Here is a 21,784-nt window from a genome sequence, read left to right on the forward strand (position 1 = left end):
AGAAACAATCTAGACCCTTTGAAGCTTTAGCAAAAGAGTACCAGGTAAAAAAGGAAATCCCACTTGTAAAGGCCTAGTTTGCAATTCATTTGTCCTGGCATCTTGCAAAAACAACCCAATCTCTGTATATCTCTATACATTGGTGTGTATGATAATATCTTTATTTTTATTTGTAGAGATTTTACACAGGATATAATAGGTGACAGAAATGTTTTGGCAGATGGGGTCAGAATGTGAAGGCAATTCCGTCCATATAAGAATTTTGGTGCTTGTTTAAATTTAATAGACTTGCTTCTCCTAACCTCTCAGGAGTCTCAGGAAGTCTCCTGCCATTCATGCACATAAGGACTCAGAAGAGAACCTCTACTGTCTCCCCAAAACCTTTTTTTTTTTTTTTTAATAAACTTGCTGACATTGGCCAGTTTCAAGAGCATGGTAGATTCATGATCCATCAGCCTGGTTTCTGAATGGAAACCGAATGAGTTACTTGTATTGTTTGTTCCTACCTTTTCCAGGCACCTTTTAAAAATGAACAACAGCAGCTCTGATTTGGAAAAAGTGAGCCAGGGCTCTGCAGAGAGCCTCAGTCCATCCTTCAGGGGTGTCCACGTCAGCTTCACCACCGGCTCCACGGACAGCCTGGCCTCAGACTCCAGGACCTGCAGCGATGGAGGTAACAAACTTGACCTTGACGGAGAGGCTTAGATTCTCCTGGACCTTCCAGACCAGTCGTGGGTTACTTGCAGGATTTGGAAGGACTGAGCAAGGACTACTGTCTTGGTCCTGCTTTCTCAATGAAGCAGACTCTTCCAGGGAGCTGTTGAAGTAAATTATCTACTGAATATATGGCAAGCCAACCCATCCATATTGCCCTCTCCAAATTATAAGTGTGTGGACATGGCAACATGGCGGGAGGAAGATGAGGTTGAAAGGCTCCTGTTCGCTTGGGTAATGAGCCATAATGAGCCATCTATGTACAGGCCTGCTTTCTACTTCTGTCCTCAGGATTAGTCCTAAACCACACATTTCTCTCTCTCTCTCTCTCTCTCTCTCTCTCTTTTGCATCTACATGTGCATGCACGCAGATGTTTGCATAATGTTTGCTGAATTAAGCATGAAGACTTCATTAGGCTACCATCTAGCCTGCTTTTTGGATTAAGCTCTAAAGCCTATGGGTAGGTCTGTCCTCCATCAGGCATATCCCTAAAAAAGAACTCTTGCTATTCCATAGTTGTGGCCTGGATGGGTCATATTTAAACCCTCTCACCCTTTCAGCATTCTTTGTGTATGTGTCCTCTCCTGTGTTTCTCTCAGGCATGCGTTAGCATGTTGGATTTAGACTTGTACTCACATGGCTTCCTTTTTCACTTCTATGAAAGTATTTCTTCTCAGTAGGCAGTGACACAGTGGAGGGTTCTATTGCAAATTTACTGTCAGCAACATTTTTCCGCCTAAACGATAGGTACTGCCTGAGACAAAAGTGTGTGTTATAAGCAGTCTGTGGTGTGTTCTGAGGAGAAACCTCTGACAGTTCTTACTTAAAAACAGGAAATATCTTAGTCTTGATTTGGGAGGAATGTAGCAACAACAGATATTCTTTTTCTGTAGATTTTTCTAGGCTCTTATCTTCTTCCTTTTCCCAGCCCATTGTCCAACAAATTCAACAGGCAGATTATTCCATAGAGCGCACGGCATCTCGACCATGAGCCCATGTGCTGGTCAGCTCTGATCCACTCTCTCGGGGATTGTAACCACTTCTGGGGCGTGATCTACAATGAACCATCAGCCACCAGCCAACGGGTGTCAGGCGAACTGGTCTTCATGGCTTCACCACTTTGTTTCTCAGAACCAGTAAATCATGATGTCTGCTCGCAGGGTTCCTAAGAACTAACTAGGAAAGATAAGGTTAAAACACATGGCACATGGGTGGATGGGATGCGGTAGGAAATTGGGCAGCCCAGAACATGAGTGCTTCTTGTAAAGGCTTCCAGAAGAGAGAGAAATCGATGAAGGCTGATGGAGGGTTTAGGGAAGACTTTATGAGAACATGGGACTTAGAGATCATATCTGAAATGTGGCCAGAACTGGGGAGATAGCGGGTGAGGAGGAGAGGGCTTTCCAGGTTCAGAAAACAATAAAAGAGAAACAAAGCCGCAGGGATGGCAGTGCACGTGGGAGAAGGATGAGACCAGCCTGATGCGCTTCAATAGACACCGGCAAGGGGAAATGGGACATGAGCTTGGTGGGAAGCAGGGGCTGAATTGTACATGACTCTCACAGCAATCTGTGCAGATGGGAGACAGAGAGCTGCTGGAGGTTTGTGACTTCAATGCTGGAGGTTTGTGAGTTCAATGGGGAAACCTCTTCAGACATTTTCTCATGTTCATTTCTGAATAACATGAATTAAAATGAATGCATTGCCATGGTATTCCTTTATCACAAGCTAGTTGTTCAGTGGAAATGCACTTCAAAACTTGGACTCCCAGGTCAACAAGAAGATATGTACCTTGTCACTGAACTCCGGCCCCTGAGAGCCAACTTTTCTATCTTCTGCCCCTGGGCATGGCTCTGTACCCGGAACCATGTTTTGAAATGGCAAAAGACCAAAGGCATGACATTCTCTCTCTCTCTCTCTTTTCTTTTTGATGTCTTTTAAACATTAATCATTAATCTGGAGAATATACAGAACTACTGGTCATGTAATATGAGAAATCCTTCATTCACTTCTCACCGCTTACCAAGGCAGCTTAGATCTGTTATTGCACAATTATCTTCCAGTCCCATGGGTCCTTAACTCACTTTTATCTTGTAACTGAAATATTTATCCATTGCAACTTTAGTTACTATTTGGCATGTAGCACCTAAGCTAAGAGATTAGATCCAAATAGAAGCAGAAGCAGTTCACACTGAAGTTCTTTGAAACTTGCATGTAGTGTCTGCCTTTCTAATATTATACATTAAGCCAAAAGATACCATTAGACTCTACATTTATTTTGTCAGTAAGAATCCACTAGTGAAAACTTTGCATTTCATTGACTTTTTCCATCCACAGTATAGGCTGGCCTGAATGAGTGGAGGAAAAAGTCATTCCAGGGCATATCATGATAGTGGTTTGTGTAAACTTCTTGGAAATGTAATAGCGTTAATGGCTAAAGTTAGTGATTCAGGTTTTATGGCGGGAGGGGCAAAGGAGTGGAGGCTGGGGGTGGTGGCAGGGTGGGGAAGGTTTTAGTTGTATAAGGAAAACCTAATCAAAATCTCTATCTTTGTTACATTTTTAAAACAGGTGTTTATTCTAAATGTTTCAGTGGCAAAATGCCACTTTTGTATCAATGTTAATTTTGCCTCTTTATACTTGTATCAGGGTTAATGGCTAAAGTTAGTGATTCAAGTTTTATGGGGGGGATGGTTTTAGTTGTGTAAGGAAAACCTAATCAAAATCTCTAACTTTGTTACATTTTTAAAACAGGTGTTCGTTCTAAATGTTACAGTGGCAAAATGCCACTTTTGTATCAATGTTAATTTCACCTCTTTATACTTGTATCAGATTTCATATTCCTCCAGTGCATCTGTTATCCCATTTGTCCAAGTCAATTGAACAGCCAGTCAACTCAGTGCAAGGAAAATTTGTCGAAGCAGTTGTTTGGTTTATGCTTGGTTTAGGAGGGACAGACTGCATGTGTCAGGACAGATCCATGAAGGCTGCCAAGGGGAAGGTTTTTGTAGGGAATAGATGGTTGGATGTGTGAGGGAAATGATGATCAGAAATGGTCATCAGGAGACCCTTCTGCTTTAAGTGGTTACTTGTAAATATGCAAACCTAATGTCTCATTGAGATAATTTCCCTCTTTGATGTAGGATAACATTAAAATTCAGTTCAACAGTTCAGCAAACATTTCTGAATGCCAGGAGATTAGAGGAGATTAGAGAGTTCTCTGTTGAACTGAAACCATTGGCACCAGCAATAGATAAGAGGTCTGAAAATACAGTTCATATAGATATTCTCACTTGCATGAATACATGAACCAGGGCAGTGACATCATTCTTATTTTTATAGCTGGCAAACCAGAGATACAGAACACTAATTAAATATATTGACGGTAGTCAGCTGGTTTTTCTCAATAAGCTGACTACTACTGGCAAAATTTTTAAAAATGTATATTAATTCAGTCATTCATTTGACAGATACTGTTGAGTGTAAACTCTGTGCTGGGTACAATTTTAGATGCTGAAGTTTCAGTAATGGAAATAATTCCCAGTCCCTTCAAGGGGCTTACATTCTGGTAGGGAGAGATAGACAATAAGAAAGATAAGATGTAAAGTAGCTGCTGGTCAGAGGGGCAGTGCTGGGAGAAAAATCAAGCCAGGAACAGGGTGGGGAGGGATAGGAGTGCCCCAAAGGAAAAAAACATTTATTTTTAAAAAAATTTTCTGTGGCCTAAGCCATAATATCACTGAAGTGAAGCTTCAACCTAACTTAAACCTTCCTCATTAAACTGAATTTTAAATCATATATTATTGCTCCAATAAAGTTAATACATTTCTTATAAAAATTCAAACAATGGAGAAAGGTTAAAATGAAAAGTCAGTTTTCTGACACCCCATCCCAGCTCCTACCATCACTTTTAAGATTGTTTTCTGTATCATCCCAAAAATGTGTATCCATATGTCAAATATAAAATTCAGTTCTACACATGTTTGCACTTCACATATCTTGAGGCCTTTCAAATCAGAACCCCTAGAACTGCCTCGTTTTTCAAAATTGCTGCTTATTTTTTCATTGTATGAATTGGCTATAAATCCCTCTCTTGCTGATGCATGTCTAGGCTGATTTTTGCAAGACTTACAGTAAGACTCTGTGTCATACATTCGCATGATTTGGTGAGCAAATCTATAAGATAAATCCTTAGAAGAAATGGAACTGGCATATCAAACTGTATGTGTATTTTAAATAGATATTACCAAAGTATCCTCTAAAAATGTCAATTTACTTTCCATCACAGCATCTGAAAAGTGCTTTTTTTTTTTTTTTTTTTCTGACAGAATCTTGCTGTGTTGCCCAGGCTGGAGTGGCACAATCTCTGCTCACTGCAAGCCCCACCTTCAGGGTTCAAACAATTCTCCTGCCTCAGCAGCTAGGACTGCAGGCATGCCAGCATGCCTGGCTAATTTTTGTATTTTTAGTAGAGACGGAATTTCGTCATGTTGGCCAGGTTGGTCTCAAACTCCTGACCTCAAGTGATCCGCTCACCTCGGCCTCCCAAAGTGCTGGGATTACAGGCATGAGCCACTGCGCCCGGCATGGAAAGTGCTTTGAATTAACTTTTAATTTTACTAACTCGGAAGAAAACCCTTAATAATTATGTTATAACAGGAGATTGAAAGATCACAATTCCAGGACCACATGTGAGCTGTAGGCAGGGCATTCGAGGTACCTAGAGCCTGTTTTCCAAAGTGAGGCAGAGCTTTCTCTTCTTTCGCATGTAAATCACATTCACATCTTGATTATTGTTTCCTGGGATGATTAAGTGGTCTGGAGAGACTCCTCACAAATGCCACATTTTCCATCCAGTTGTAAAATGCTAATAACCTGCTTCCAGTTTCAGAACACGTTTAGTTTCTTGAAAAAAGCAAAGGTTTCTTTTAAAGAAATGCTTGTGTGTGTGTGTGTGTGTGAGATAGAGTCTCACTCAGTCACCAAGGCTGGAGTGCAGTGGTGCAATCTCAGCTCACTGCAACCTCCACTTCCAAGCTCAAGTGATTCTTTGCCTCAGCCTCCTGAGTAGCTGGGATTACAGGCGCACACACCACTATACCCAGCTAATTTTTGTATTTTTAGTAGAGATGGGGTTTCACCATGTTGGCCAGGCTGTTCTCAAACTCCTGACCTCAGGTGATCTGCCTGCCTCAGCTCCCCAAAATACCGGGATTGCAGGCATGAGTCACCGAGCCTGGCCTGCTTTGCTTTTTGTTTGTTTTTTTCTATATTTAATGTTGAGCCTGCTCTGATTGTGGAACCAAATAAGAGGTTGCAACACTTGCCTTCAGAGGAACAAGTCCATGTAAAGTCAAAGCATCCCTCGGCCCCACCCTTCATACTCTCTGATGCGGGAATAGTTAACTGGGGTTGGCAGAAACCTGCATGACAGCCACTTCCTGGGTGATATTGGAAGGTGCCCGTGCAGATGGCTTTAGTTTTCTCACCTCTCACGTGAGGGAATTGCACTAGGGCCACAGGGCACAGGGTATGGGTGAGGTTTTCTCCATCCATATTCCACTTGCTTTACCTTACTTAAAGTTGGAGAATGGTCAAACACAAAAGCTAAAGGTTTGGGGAAACTTAGTTGGGACACTGCTCTTTGCCTCTGCATTTGTTCTGACGCAGCTGCTATCAGACAGCAGAGCTGTGCACAGAAAGAGCCAAAACAGGACTGACCACTTCCTCTGTCAACTCAGCTCTCATTTTGGCTGCAGAGAATAATGAAAGTGCCTATTAAAACCCAGCGAGAAGAGAGGACTCTATAATAAGGAAAACCTCAGAGTACCATGTTTGAACTTCTGGCCTGCATTTCTGCAGAGAGGTTAAGCTGTCCTTCTCAACCACTGAAATCCTGATTTCTTGTCCCTGCTTTCTAAATATAATGACACCAAACTAGTGTACCTTCCCTTGGTCTTTTTAAGATCCCATCCAGTGCAGCATACGTGATATGTAGTTTCCCACTAGAAACGCTTTCTCTTCCCTGAAGCACATTCACTAAAGGCATGGAGCGTGCTGTACTGTATAGCCAGGAACTTCCTTTATATGTAGAATTGGAAATTGGAAGGAAAACTTAGGACCTGGGGTTCGGAGCCCTCTGGCCCAATTAGCATGCAAAATTAGTAAAAACCTACAAACGAGGCAACTGAGACATAGGCCAAGTTCCCAGAAAAATGTTCTCCCCTCTTACCCATTTTACACTCTTAATTGTAAGGCAGAATTTGGAAACAGCAGTCCAACACCAGCATCAAACCAGGATGTGTTTGAATTAGTCTCATGTCCCATGGGACATCCAAGAATATGCGCTGTTGGCTAAAGTTGTGGATGGATGTTTTAGGCAGACTTTTCTGAACCAGTGGTTTGCCTGTGAATTTGGAACTACTTTAGGTGTCAGGGTGTATTTGTTCCGTGTTCTTTCCGGCTTTCCTAATCCAGAATATGGCAGCTGCTGCAGACAGTAAGAACATAGCTGCTGTGTTGCCTAAGGCCGTGTTTATGGAGAGATAGTTCCCCAGGTACGAGTCAAGATAATTAGCCAGAGGAGGTCTTTAGGAGTGCCTTCAGATTCCACAGAAGACAGCTACCATTTGCCATGTAGTGGAGAAATCAGTTTCATCTGCAAGGGCTGCATGTTGGCATCTATTTCAAAGGATCCCCAAGAATATTAATACCTGAGAAGCTATAGGATCCTCAGAGGCCTGGAGTGGCCTGGAGGTGGTGAGGCAGGGGTGGGGGTTCCAAGAGTGAATTCTGACCTCTCATCAGCTGTAATTCCACACCTGGAGAGCTTTAAGGATCTGTAAGCTCAGAGGAAGGATGCATTAGGTTGGAATGTAGTATGCTTGTCATAGAACCAGGCCCATCTTTTCTGAATACAAAAATCATAGTAGGCCGGGCACAGTGGCTCACGCCTGGAATCCCGGCACTTCAGGAGGCCAAGGTGGGTGGATCACCTGAAGTTCAGGAGCTCAAGACCAGCCTGGCCAACATATTGAAACCCTGTTTCCACTAAAAATATAAAAAATTAGCTGGGCATGATGGTGGGTGCTTGTAATCCCAGCTACTTGGGAGGCTGATGTAGGAGAATCACTTGAACCCGGGAGGTGGAGTTTGCAGTGAGCTAAGATCCCACCATTGCACTCCAGCCTGGGCAACAAGAGCAACACTTCGTCAAAAAAAAAAAAAAAAAAAAAATCGTAATATGTGTAGATAATGCCCAGTTATCCCTGTAAAGTCTACATTTCAGGGAGCTGTATTTCACCTGATGAGGTTTGTGTAGCTACATGCCTTTACTTCTGCTGGGCAAGGGCGTGGGTAGGGAATGTTTGGGTATGCAGTGCTAGCCCCTGATGAGTATGTGCATAATGCAGCAAGTACTGAGTTTGGTGCCCCAAACTCATAGCCATCTAAGAAATAAAGAAAAATTAATCAGCGCGTGTGCTAATCCTTGAAGTCAAGCTTCCCTCCTAATACATAGTATCCCTTGTCAGATTTACCCAGTAAATGATAGGTAAGTAGTGAAAGGGTATAGATCTGATCAAAGTCACTGACTAACAGCTCCCACAGGAAAGCAAGAGAAAACAGAAGGAAGGAGAAAATCGCTTCCTTCCAGCTGCCTGAACACACGAAGTGTTTTTTGTGCTGAGACCTACCATACAGTCTAAAGCAGAACCTCTTGATTCTCTTTGGTCATCTAGGGAATTAGAAGTGTTACTGATTATGTTGCTAAAAGATCCCTGGTCTCCTCACAGATTAGAAAAATATACCAGTGGCAATTTGTGGGAACTAGAGATAGAAGGAAGAACAATTGAAGCAAGATAACGATCTGCCTAGAGCTATTTGATTTCAGGGGCAGCTTTGAGATAAAATGCATGTTTAGAGAGGTTGAAAATGGAGAGAGTAGCTGAAATTATAGACTATTAGCGCTGCAAGGGGCCTTCACAATGATGTCATTGGCCATTTTCTAAAGGAGGAAACTCAGGCGGGGCAGGCTGACAGCTGGGGAAGTGTTCACTCCACTGCTCATCCTCAAATTGGGGCAGAAGCAAAAAGGGGCATACTGGTGGTATCAGGAGAGCCTTGTAGTAAAGACGAGGAAGACAAAACCAATAGACATGGGGAGATAAGCCTAAGGTTTAAAGAAGAGACCAGCCAGGAAACCAGTCTGTTATGAACCTCCCTGACCAACTGGACTGGGGATGGGAAGGAATCCTGAACGTAGGCAGGTTGTCCTTGCCTCTGAGGGTACTGATGAAAGCATTGACCAGGGCTCTGATCACACCCCCCTCCCATCCCCCAGCCTCAGTTTCTGTCGTGTTGATGATAAATTGAGAATCAAACGCCTCGCTGGTGACGGTTTCTGCTGCCCAGAATGCAGAAAGGTCAGGAAGTGGATGTGTGCTCACGACTCCCTTTTCTCCTGCTCATCAGGCTGGGAGTTTGGTGGTTGAGGCTTACAGTCCTTTGAGAGCCCCATAAGTAGGTGGTCTTGCCCTCCCTTTTTTATCTAGGAGATGGCAAGTGATCCTCCTCCTCCTCTCAGCCTCTTCTGCTAGAGGGAGGAGGGAGAGGAAGTGAATCATCTGCCCTAGCCTCCGTTTGTCCCCGTTGCTTTCCTGGGGAGCGTGGGATGGGGAGACCTGTGGACTGCAGGGTTTCAGCACCTGCTGAAATCACTGCCATCTGGATCTTCCTTCCTCTGGCTTGCTATTTCTTGTGCATCCTCCATCCTGACTATTGAGGGGAAAATTCGTGGGCATATAAAAGTGACTGGTCCAGACTGCACCATCACTGCTTGATTTATTATTAACTTTAGCCCTCCTGGAAGAGGTGTAAATCATTCACTCAGCCTTGCTGCCAGGGGCCCCGCCTGTCATTAGCAAATGGGAAGGACAACTCCCTATGATCTTGATGAACCACAGGGAAACAAAGATTGCTTACTGCAGATGGGAAAGTGGGCAAGAGGAGCTTAAGAAACACGGCGCTCCCCTCTTGAATTTCTTTTTCACTTGCGACAGTCTCACTTTGTAGCCCAGGTGGGAGTGTGGTGGCACAATCTCGGCTCACTGCAATTTCTGCCTCCTGGGTTCAAGCGATCCTCTCCCCTCAGCCTCCTGAGTAGCTGGGATTATAGGTGTGCACCACCACGCCCAGCTAATTTTTGTATCTTTTGTAGAGTTGGGGGTTCGCCATGTTGCCCAGGCTGGTCTGGAACTCCTGAGCTTAAGTGGTCCTCCCGCCTTGGCCTCCCAAAGTGCTGAGATTACAGGCATAAGCCACCGTGCCCAGTTCCTCTTGAGTTTATGATAGATGATAGAGCCCAGGAGGATATTGGTGCAGAGACCCCACAGTCTTGTTCAGCTGCCCAGCGCTTTTCTTTGCCTGAACCCATTGGTTCTCAGCTCCTGTGTTCAATAGGTTGCATGTGCTGAGTTTGTCCTCCTGTGAGCGTTGCATTCAAGGTTTTGCCCTGCCGTCGCTCACTAATGCAGCCTTGGTCACTGAGGCCGGGGCATGAATGTCAGCCCATGGCCATCCATCTTGCTCCCTAGAGAGACCCTCCTCCCTGTGCAGCAGCAGAAATAGGGAGACCCAATCTTCATCTGAGCGGCTTGCAACTGGTGTTTGAGCCTCAGGGGTCTATTCTGCTCCCTCTTGGGTTGGAGAAAGCAGAGAAGGGCTCAGTGTGAGCTAGAAGGTTATTAACTGTTCAGGAGAAGCCCTGGAAATGTCCTGTGCACCTGAGTGCGGTGACACAAGACTCATAATTTGCTTCCTTTGGGGCCTCCTACCCCTTGTCTGCTCCTATACATTTGTTCTGCCTTTTTGTTTGTTTTCTGGCCCCACTGCCAAGGTGTGGAAAGGCATACAGACACTCCATGCTCTGCCATTAGGGTGATGTGGCACGGAGAACTCAATGAGGGGTACACATCCTAAGTACGTATTTTCTTAGGGCTGCAACCCATTATTATCATTATTATTTTTAGATGAAGTTTCACTCTGTCACCCAGGCTGAAGTGTAGTGGCGCAATCTTGGCTCACTGCAACCTCCGTCTCCCAGGCTCAAGCGATTCTCCTGCCTCAGACTTCTTAGTAGCTGGGATTACAGGCACGCACCACCACGCCCAGCTAATTTTTGTATTTTTAGTAGATATGGGATTTCACCATGTTGGCCAGGCTGGTCTCAAACTCCTGACCTCAAGTGATCCATCCACCTCAGCCTCCCAAAGTGCTGGGATTACAGGTGTGAGCCACCACACCCAGTCTGCAAGCCATATTTCTTTCATATTTTAACCCTCAAGATAATAGGATGCATTTTACAGACTATGAATATGATTTATTATTTCTTTTATCCCCCTAAAAGCTGTTATTAAAATAGCAGATAACACCTTAGAGCTGTCCTGAGAATATAGGAAATGAGTATTATTTCAGTTTGCCCTTGGCTCTAATAGTGTATATCTCATATATATATACACACACATATATATATAAAATAGTGTATATCTTATATATATATATATATATAAACTTAAACTCTTCTTTCATTGTGAAGCCACTATTTTATATCTTGATGCCAAGAGTGAGGTCAGCCCTCACCTTTGTAGAGACTGGACCTTCATCTCACCATTCTGTGCGCTACCTAGAAAGGTTTTCTGATTGTCCCCATGCCCTGCAGACACCTGTGGCCCTGAGTGAGCCTTTGCCCAGGCAGACTCTTTATCCATATGCACCACTCCGGAAACTGTGGGGCCTTGAAAAGACTCACTTTTCTTTAAGATCCATTTCCTTTTTCTAAAATCATGACCTTCCTGCTTTCTAAAATCTCTGTGGGCCTGCCTTACTCACTAAGCCAGCAGGGTATGCGTGAAATCTCCAGCGACTGCATACTAAAAAGGGAGAATTTTTTTTTTATTTTTTTATTTTTTATTTATTTTTTTTTTTTGAGATGGAGTCTCGCTCTTGTTTCCCAGGCTAGATTGCAGTGATGCGATCTCAGCTCACAGCAACTTCCTCCTCCCGGGTTCAAGTGATTCTCCTGCCTCAGCCTCCTGAGTAGCTGGGATTACAGGCATCTGCCACCACGCCTGGCTAGTTTTTGTATTTTTAATAGAGATGGGGGTTTCGCCATGTTGCCCAGGCTGGTCTCGAACTCCTGACCTCAGGTGATCTGCCCACCTCGGCCTCCTGGGATTGCAAGCATGAGCCACCATGCCCAGCCAAAAGGGAGAATTTTACCATTGGTCAATTACACCCTCTATAAACCTGACTGTTAAAAAATTCCACTGAAACCACACATGTTCAAGTTTGTTATTGCTGTTGCAGCATTGTTTGCAAAATATTGGAAACAATTTAAGTGTCCATCAAAAAGGGATGGTTAAATAAATTATGATACTTACATATGATGATATATTATGGTAAGACTGTTTAAAATAATTAAATAGATCTGCATATTTGATTAAAAAGTCTCTCCAAGATGTGAAAGAAAAGCATTATTCCAAACAGTAGCCGCTGTTTGCTCTTTTCTATGTAATTTTGTGTGTGTGTGTGTGTGTGTGTGTGTGCCTGTGCACATTTGTTTGGGTTGTTGGAGGGATGCATGAAACACTACTGGCAGTGGTTTCCTCTGATAAGAGAGGCTGGGTGCTGAGGGACATGCTAGGAGGAAGACTTAATTGTCAATCTATACCTTTTTTGCATTTTCGCTTTTTCCACTGTGCATCTATTGTCTATTCGAGAAATAGAAAAGAAGCAAAATAAAATCAATTGCTTTGACCAAATAAATGAATACAGGAAAAAAAGTCTGCAGGATCCTGGAATTGAGTGGCATTGCTTGGCCTGATGGTTTCTGTCTCTCCTCTTCAGGTCCCTCGTCTGAGCTGGCTCACTCGCCCACCAACAGCGGGAAGAAGCTCTTTGCTCCCGTTCCATTTCCTTCAGGCTCCACTGAGGATGTGTCCCCCAGTGGACCCCGGCAACCCCCTCCACTCCCCCAGAAAAAGATAGTGAGCCGGGCAGCCTCTTCGCCGGATGGCTTCTTCTGGACCCAAGGCTCCCCCAAGCCCCAAACAGCAAGCCCCAAACTGAATCTAAGCCACTCAGAAACCAACGTCCACGACGAGTCTCACTTTAGCTCTTCGTTGAGCCCCGGGAACCGCCACCATGCTGTCTTCTCCTCTTCTGATCCTCTGGAGAAAGCTTTCAAAGGCAGTGGCCACTGGGTTCCAGCAGCAGGGCTGGCGGGCAACAGAGGTGGCTGTGGGAGCCCTGGCCTCCAGTGCAAAGGGACCCCATCCGCCTCGTCCTCCCAGCTGAGTGTGTCCAGTCAAGCCTCCACCGGGAGCACCCAGTTTCAGCTGCACGGTCTCCTAAGCAACATCAGCAGCAAGGAGGGCACCTACGCCAAGCTGGGGGGACTCTACACCCAGTCCCTGGCCCGCCTTGTAGCCAAATGTGAGGACCTCTTCATGGGCGGCCAGAAAAAGGAGCTCCACTTCAATGAGAATAACTGGTCACTCTTCAAGCTGACTTGTAACAAACCCTGCTGTGACTCGGGGGATGCCATTTATTACTGTGCCACCTGCTCTGAGGACCCCGGCAGCACCTATGCTGTGAAAGTAGGTACCACTCGCTCTTTCCATTCTGCTGTGCCACTGGCTGGTGCTGGCTTGGGCAGAACTGTGGCTTGAGCAAGTCATTTCTCCTGTCTGGGCATTAGGAGGGGAGTTGATTCCTAAGCATTCTTTTTTCTTTTTTTTTTTTAAGATGGAGTCTCACTTTGTTGCCCAGGCTGGAGTGCAGTGGCACAATCTTGGCTGACTGCAGCCTCCGCCTCCCACGTTAAAGCGATTCTCCTGCCTCAGCCTCCCGAGTAGCTGGGATTATCTGTGTGCACCACCATGCCCAGCTAATTTTTGTATATTTAGTAGAAATGGGGTTTCGTCATGTTGGCCAGGCTGGTCTCGAACTCCTGACCTCAGATGATCCACCCATCTCGGCCTCCCAAAATGCTGGGATTCCAGGTGTGAGCCACCGCCCCTGACCCCTAAGCATTCTTTTAACACTTAGTGCTCAACAATGTCACTCTCTCTCTGCCCCAGGACATGGTGCAATGAGATGTGTAGTATCAATATAAGACACATTCTGTCCTTTAGCTGAATTAAGAAAACAGTTGCCTTTTAGTGCAACAGAGAGTTTATTCATGTATTGACCAGGTTTTTATTGAGTGTCTACTATATGCCAGGTACTTTGCCATAATCTGAGTATGTAGGGGTGAATATAAGCTTCCTTATAGAGCTATGATGTAGTGAGGGAGATGAATAATGAGGTCATTCTTCTAATGTTAGATCCAGAAGGAGCATTCGACCTAGGAATCATCCTGAACAATAATAGTAATAATATCATTTGTGTGAGCCTTCACTCTACAACTAGACTCTTACCTCTAATCCTAACAGTAATCCTACAGGTTAGGTAGGTTTTACAGACGGGGGATCTGAGGCTCAAAGTGGTTACGTAATTTGCCCATAGCTAGTTGGTGATTGAAAGGATTTGAGCTCTGGTGTGTCTGTCTCCAAAGCCTAAGTTATGTCCCTACCAGTGAAGATAAATGAAGCTCAGAGACATTAAGTGACTAGCTGAGGGCAGCACAGCTCTTTAACCTTTGATGCTGGTTCAGGCCTCTTGCTACCCGCACCGCATTGCCCTGTCAGAGTGCAGCTCTGTGTGAGCTAGTTGAGCCATTTGCACCCATGTGGGCCACTGGGGTCTCTACCATGAACTCCAGTCCTTCCTGTGGCCTTATTTCTCATCTTCTTTTGCTGTTCCTTGATTACCTATTGAGACCCTGGCCCTTCTATAAATGTAGGCTTTTATTGGGAGTCAGGAAGGAGACCCTGAGCTGTCTTCTCTCATCCCCTGTCCTAAGACATCCTTTTTCTTCCAGTTAGAAAAGTGCAAAGAATAAGCTAATTTGAAATGGCCTTGGTGGGGCAGCTTGCTTACCAACAATTTTCTAAAATAATATTGCTAACATTTAAAAAATAACATTCAATAATATTTAAGTAATAATATTGCTACTATTAATAATATTATTCAGTATATATAAATAATATATAGTAATTATAATAGTAGTAATAATACTAATGTTCATTATATATTATTTATAATTATTATTTATATGTACTGAATATTATCAATAGTAGTAGTAATAGTATTATTATAAATAATATGTACTGAATAATATTATTCAGTATCAAGAGACAGCTGGCCTTTCTATTTGGAAGAGGAAAAAGCCTGGTGGAAGGGATTGAATCTCTCTTGCTCATGGGATAGAAAATGAGGTGATCCTTCTGCAAGAAGGAGCCCTTGGGACAAACGGTTTTGTTTTTACTTTTTTATTATTTATTTATTTATTTAGAGACAGAGTCTCGCTCTGTGCCCAGGCTGGAGTGTGTGGTGTGATCTTGGCTCACTGCAACCTCCACCACTCGGGTTCAAGCGATTTTCCTGCCTCAGACTCCTGAGTAACTGGGACTACACGCGCCCCCCACCACGTCTGGCTAATTTTTGCACTTTCAGTAGAGATGGGGGTTTCACCATATTGGCCTGATTGGTCTTGAACTCCTGACCTTGTGATCTGCCTGCCTCGGCCTCCCAAAGTGCTGGGATTACAGGTGTGAGCCACCGTGCCCCGCCACAGTTTTGTTTTTCACATCCGTAAATAATTGTGCCGTGCAGCTTGGATTCTAGGGCCCCATATATTCGTGCAGAATTAGCCGCATTCTCTAATAAACAACACAAAAGAAATTTAATTTTCGTTAAGAATGTTAAAAACCAGTGTTGCTCCTTATTTCATTAGCAATAGAAGCCACACAGAAACCAAAAGATAAGCCTTAGCCCTCTAAGCAAGAGCTGCAGGGGTTTCCTATTTGAATTTGCTGGAGACTGGTAGCTCAAGGACCATCTCTGTGCCACGTGAAAAAGGAAATTTGGAGACTAGCATCCAATATGCAGAGGATGGTAATTCTTGGAACGAGGTTACCAGGAACAGTATCAATTTGCAAATGTGCCTGGCCTGGTCACTGGGGGGTGGGCCGTGGGGGCCCTGGAGCATCATCTCGCACGGGCAGCTGTTCCACTTCATTAGCTCTCCAGTCTAGACGAAATACAGTCATCTGGGGATCCGCAAGAGGGGGAGTGGGTCTCCCTTCCCAGCCAGCGAGCTGCTGCCTGTCTGAGACTGAGCGCATTTCATCTGCGCATGTTAAGCAGGGAGCCGGCACTGAAGGCAGACGGAGCCTCATTTGCGATTGCGGAGTTCCAGTTAACAATAGCAGGCTCACACCTGCTCCTTGCTGATGCTGGAACCTACTACCTTGGGCTCAGCGCCCTGCAGCAGTGAGGAGATAAAACTGGTTCTTGTAGCTCCACCGCATGAATAAGTGACAGGGAAAAAAAAAAAAACAAAAAAAAAAACCATTAGCTGTGTGTGCGTTTTCGAAGCAGTTTCATTTCTCAGCCATCTAGACAGTAATTCTAGTTTGGTGATTAGGGACCCGTTTTAAGCTGCTGGGCCTTTTTTATTTCACAGACATGATTTAGCCCAGACTTTCGCCTGTGAATAAGGCCCTGACTCCAAAGTTTAAATGAGTCCTGGCTCAGCAAAACGTTTGAAACTTGAGCTGAACCAAGGGTCTATGTAGAGTTCTAGAGCTAAGAATCCGAGTGCAGGGCCCCCTGAAAATGAAATGAGGGTGGGGGCGGGGAGTGGGGAGACGGAGATGGAGAAGAAGCCACTCCCCCGCCACCGCCTTTTCCCCCATCCAGTACTGTAGAATGATCTCCGGCGAGGGCCCAGAGCTCACTCACAGGGCTGGTTAGCATGCGCCCTACGCAGCCCTCTCCGTTGCTGGGCTTTGAGGAAGCTGCGGGTCTTGCCAAAGGCCCACTGCACTGATTTTGAAATGCATCCAACCCAGTTGCCATTTACTCTGCTCCTTCATTTACATCTCTGTGCAAAATGTCAGCAGCTTGACTGGAGCTCCAGGTCTCAAGTGTTTGCTGGGCCCGGGCCTTTCATACCCCTGAGAAAAAGGGGCCATGGAAACTCTTCCCAGGCCCCTGGGCAGCTGTGCTCTTCGGGTTTGCACAATACCTGCAAGCCAGCTCTGGATGCCTCCACACCACCAGAGGGCTACAGCCGAGATGGCAAGAGCAGTCACCATAGCAACCCTTCCCATTGTGCTGGCCCTGGGCTGGGCCTGGCCCTGGGCCGGGCCTGGCACTGAGAGCCATGCCTGCATCATTTCATCTGATCCTCACAATGGCCCCACGAGGAAGTACTATCCCTGCCCCTGTCATTCAGAGGAGAAAACATGCTTTGAGATAAATACCGTCCATCTTCATTATTTATGGATTCTGTGTTTGCAAAATCATCTACCCGCTCAAATTTATTTGTAATTCCAAAATCAATACTCGAAGCACTTTCCAGTGATTTCTGGATATGTGTAAGGCAAAGAAAAATGTGAGTCACCTGATGTTTTAGTTTGTTCTCACGCTGCTAATAAAGACATACCTGAGACTGGGTAATTTACAAAGGAAAGAGGTTTAATTGACTCACAGTTCAGCATGGCTGGGGAAGCCTCAGGAAACTTACAATCATGGTGGAAGGGGAAGCAAACACGTCCTTCTTCACATGGTGACAGCAAGGAGAGCCAAGCAAAAGGCGGAGAAGCAGCCAGGTGTGGTGGCTCATACCTGTAATCCCAGCACTTTGGGAGGCTGAGGCAAGTGGATCATGAGGTCAGGAGTTCAAGACCAGCTTGACCAACATGGTGAAACCCCATCTCTACTAAAAACTAACATACAAAAATTAGCCAGGTGTGGTGGCAGGCACCTGTAATCCCAGCTACTTGGGAAGCTGAGGCAGGAGAATCACATGAAACCAGGAGGAGGAGGTTGCAGTGAGCCAAGATGTGCCACTGCACTCCAGCCTGGGCAAGAGAGCAAGACTCCGTCTCCAAAAAAAAAAAAAAAAAAAAGTGGGGGTGTAGCGGAGAAAGCACCTTATAAAGCCATTAGATCTCATGAGAACTCACTCACTGTCATGAGAACAGCACCAGGTTCCTCCCACCACACGTGGGGATTATGAGAACTACAATTCAAGATGAGATTCGTGTGGGGACATGGCCAAATTGTATCACCCAACGTGCATGTTTCCAGCTGAAGGGGAATGAGGCGACAGTCTCCCATCTTGTTTCAGCCCTCATCCTGGAAGCAACGGTGATTTTTTGCAGTCTATTTAGCGTCTTGTTTTTCACATTTATGTGCTTTTCGTTTGTCAATGAAAAGAGTCCAACTCTGTAAAACATTTGAAGAGATTTATTCTGAGCCAAATATAAGTCACCTGTGGCCCATGACACAGCCCTCAGGAGATCCTGAGACTATGTGCCCAAAGTGGTCGGGCCACAACTTGGTTTTGTACATTTTAGGGAGACATAGGTATCAATCAATACATGTGTGATGTACATGGAAGTTGAGGGGGCCAGGGGAAGCTTTCAAGTCATAGGTGGATTCAAAGATTTTCTGATTGGCACTTGGTTGAGTTATTATCCTTAGAAAGGAATGTCTGGGTTATGAGAAGGGGTTATGGAGATCAAGGCTTTATCATACAGATGAAGCCTCCAGGTAGCAGGCTTCAGTGAGAACAAATTGTAAATATTTTTATCAGACTTGAAGAGTCTGCTCTATCAGTAGTTCTAACAGGGAGGAGGGTAGCATGAGGCATGCCCAGCTCCCCCTTCCCATCATGGCCTGAACTCATTTTTTTAGATTAACTTTGGAATGCCCTTGGCTGAGAGGAAGGGTCCATTTCAGATCGTTGGAAGGCCTCAGAATTTTATTTTTGGGTTTACATGTTGTTGATTTTGCTGTTTAAAATGGCTGAAGCTGGATCATCTGAGGTCAGGAGTTCGAGACCAGCCTGGCCAACATGGTGAAACCCTGTCTCAACTAAAAATACAAAAAATTAGTCGAGTGTGGTGGCAGGCACCTGTACTCCCAGCTACTCAGGAGGCTGAGGCAGGAGAATCGCTTGAACCCGGGAGGCAGAGGTTGCAGTGAGCCAAGATCGTGCCACTGCACTCCAGCCTGGGTGACAGAGAGACTCCATCTCCAAAAATATATATATAAAAAATAAAATAAAATAAAATAAAATGATCCCAGCATAGGGCTGAAGTGCTGTCTAGTGTACCCAGCCACCACAAGGCTGGGATGTGCCTCACAGATAAAAACATGTGTGTTAAATAAGCTTTGTTCGGGGATGAGCTCTAGTGCTGTTGCCTGTGAATTCATGTTAATGAATATTAACATGTTAATGTATGTTAATGTACATGTAACGTGTTAATGTATTTTAAACATGTAATGTATATTAAACAAGGTATCTCTAAACAGAAGCACATGTGAAACAAGGTTGAACACTGGTGAGTTAATGAAAATATTGTGACCAGAAGTTCCCAGGAAACTTACCTTGTATTTCCCCTAAGCAATGGTTCTCTATTCACTAATTCAGTGTTTATGGCTTCTTCATAGAACATAACTTCTGCAAATAATGAAAATTCCCTGTAACTTGCCAACAGTTACAGAGCTAATACTTCAACCTAGGCCTTTTTTCACTGCAGAGCCCGTGCTTTTGACCTCTGGAACACTTCTACGTTGTATAGTCTGGAGCAAATAATTTAACCGCTGGAAGCCCCAGTTTCCTCCTCTGTAATAGCATCTTCCTCCTTGGATTTAATAAGATTGAATGGGATGCTGCATGGAGCCCTCACCATTGGCACAGTCCTTGCACATGCAAGAGCCCGATCTGTATGTGTTAGGGGTGAGACAATAACAGTGATGTCCTTCCCACATCTCCATTGACAACACAGCTGAATACATGCAAGACGCTTTCTTTGAGGACCCCCTCCACTGCCGCAAATTTCCTTTAGTTTAATAGTGCTCCAGAAGCCTGCCATTTAAAAACCAAGTGCACGCCAGGCACCGTGGCTCACGCTTGTAATCCCAGCACTTTGGGAGGCCAAGGTGGGAAGATCACTTGAGCCCAGGAGTTCAAGACAAGCCTGGGCAACACGGGATAACCTTGTCTGTACAAAAATTCCAAAAATTAGTTGGACATGGTGGTGCACACCTCTAATCCCAGCTACTCAGGAGGCTGAGGCAGGAGAATTGCTTAAAACTGGGAGGTCAAAACTGCAGTGAGCTGTGATTGCACCACTGAACTCCCGCCGGTCTCAAAAAGTAAAAAATAAATAAAAACCGAGTACTGTTGAGTAGGCCAGAATAAGAAAGAGCCTGAACAATGCCTTTTAGACATGTATTTCAAAATCGTTTTTGTTAGTGTAATAGGAAGCAATGTCTGGGGTAAATGTCTTTCCCTTTTATTACCATTCTGCTTTTATAATAGATTACTAAATTAATGTGTTACCCACCATTCCCCACAATTAGCTTTAAAAACATCTCTTGGAGGCTGAGCTCTTGTATGCCAGGTTTCATGCTGAGAAGGTTTGTACAGCTGCAATATAAATAAATCTCCGTGAAAAAGGTGCTTGCAATAGAACTTCTAAAAGTATCGCCTGTAAGCACTGAGGCACTTCAAAAACACTGCTTCATCATCATTCCAACACTGCAGGCTGAAGGCAGGGTTATTTTGGGAGTGTTTGCAGGATAATATTTTATGGGTAGATGTGAGATGCCTTTCTTCTCACATCTGATCTTTGTTTTTCTACAAAGCCTGGGTGAGGTTGCATCATAATATTCATTTGAGAGGGGAGACTTGAATCCCTTTCAGGGTAATGACAGGGAGATTGAGGCCTGACAGAGGGCCATTATGGCTGGTTCAAGACTCTCTAGTTGAGTGGCAGCCAGATGTGGACTAGGATTGCTAGAGGTCCCCAGGCGGCTGGCACTGTCATTTGTGTAAGAAGAGATGGAGGAGGCGAGAAAGACACAGTGGTGTGGATCCCCAGCTGCCCTTTCCACAGAGGAGCTTGAGATCTTCCATCTTGTTTTTCCTACCTTCATCTCAGAGGGTGCCCTGAGGTTCCTCTGAGGGTTCCTTCTGGTCCCCTCTTCCCTGGAGAACTTTCTGGTTTCTTTCAGCTGCTGTGACTCACCTTGGAGGAAAAGTGTGTGGGAAGTGAGGCTGCTTTCTTATAAACGTTATTCGGCTTTGTGAGAATTTGTCCACACTGTGCACAAAGGGATGTTTCCTACCAATAGCTCCCTACCACACTGTGTGTTGCTCAGCAGGGACCCCACTCACTGGGTCGTATGGTCATTTTATGTTTAACTTTTTAAGAAATTGACAAACTGCTCCAAAGGGTCTGCACCATTTTACATTCCCACCAGCAATGTGTGAGGATTCCCATTTCTGCTCATCCTCATAGACGCTAGGAACTGTCTTTTATTAGAACTCATTCTAGTGGGCATGGACTGATATCTCATTGTGGTTTTGATTTGCAGTTCCCTGATGACTAATGATGTCCAATATCTTTTCACATGCTTGTGGCCATTTACAAATTTTTTTGGTGAATTGCCTATTCATGTCTCTTGCCCATTTTTTTTTCTTTTTTCTCTATGCCATGATTCTGTATCCTTTTTTGTTTGTATTATTGAGTTGTAAAAGAGTGGTTTTTTTATATACAAATTCCGGAAACAAGTCCTTTATCAGATACATTTTGGCAGATATTTTCTCCCAGTCTGGTTACTTGTCTTTCCACTTTCTTAATGGTGCCTTTTGAAGCACAAAAGTTTAGAACTTTGAGGTTAAGTTTGTGATTTTTTTTCTTTTGTGAACGACGCTATTGGTGTGGTATTTAAGAAATATTTGCCCAACCCAAGGCCCCAAAATTTCTGTCCCATGTTTTCTTCTAGCATGTGTATGGATTGCTAGCATATGTGGATAGGTTTATTGCACATAGATACTCAAATGTTCCACACTCTTTGTTGGGCAGAACCATGGGCCCCACTCTT

The 21,784-nt window shown here is 44.5% G+C and overlaps 1 protein-coding gene across 1 annotated transcript in view; it reads left to right on the forward strand.

Annotated features, from left to right (window-relative positions):
- PRAG1 (PEAK1 related, kinase-activating pseudokinase 1) overlaps positions 1 to 21,784 on the forward strand; it is a 65,555-nt gene that overhangs the window by 42,199 nt on the left and 1,572 nt on the right. The window contains exons 4-5 of the mRNA XM_025394269.1: positions 516 to 673; positions 12,620 to 13,371. Coding sequence (XP_025250054.1) covers positions 516 to 673; positions 12,620 to 13,371 — 910 coding nt within the window. The remainder of the gene's footprint in view (positions 1 to 515; positions 674 to 12,619; positions 13,372 to 21,784) is intronic.

Source organism: Theropithecus gelada, chromosome 8 (genome assembly GCF_003255815.1).
Source record: "Theropithecus gelada isolate Dixy chromosome 8, Tgel_1.0, whole genome shotgun sequence".
NCBI classification, from domain to species: domain Eukaryota; kingdom Metazoa; phylum Chordata; class Mammalia; order Primates; family Cercopithecidae; genus Theropithecus; species Theropithecus gelada.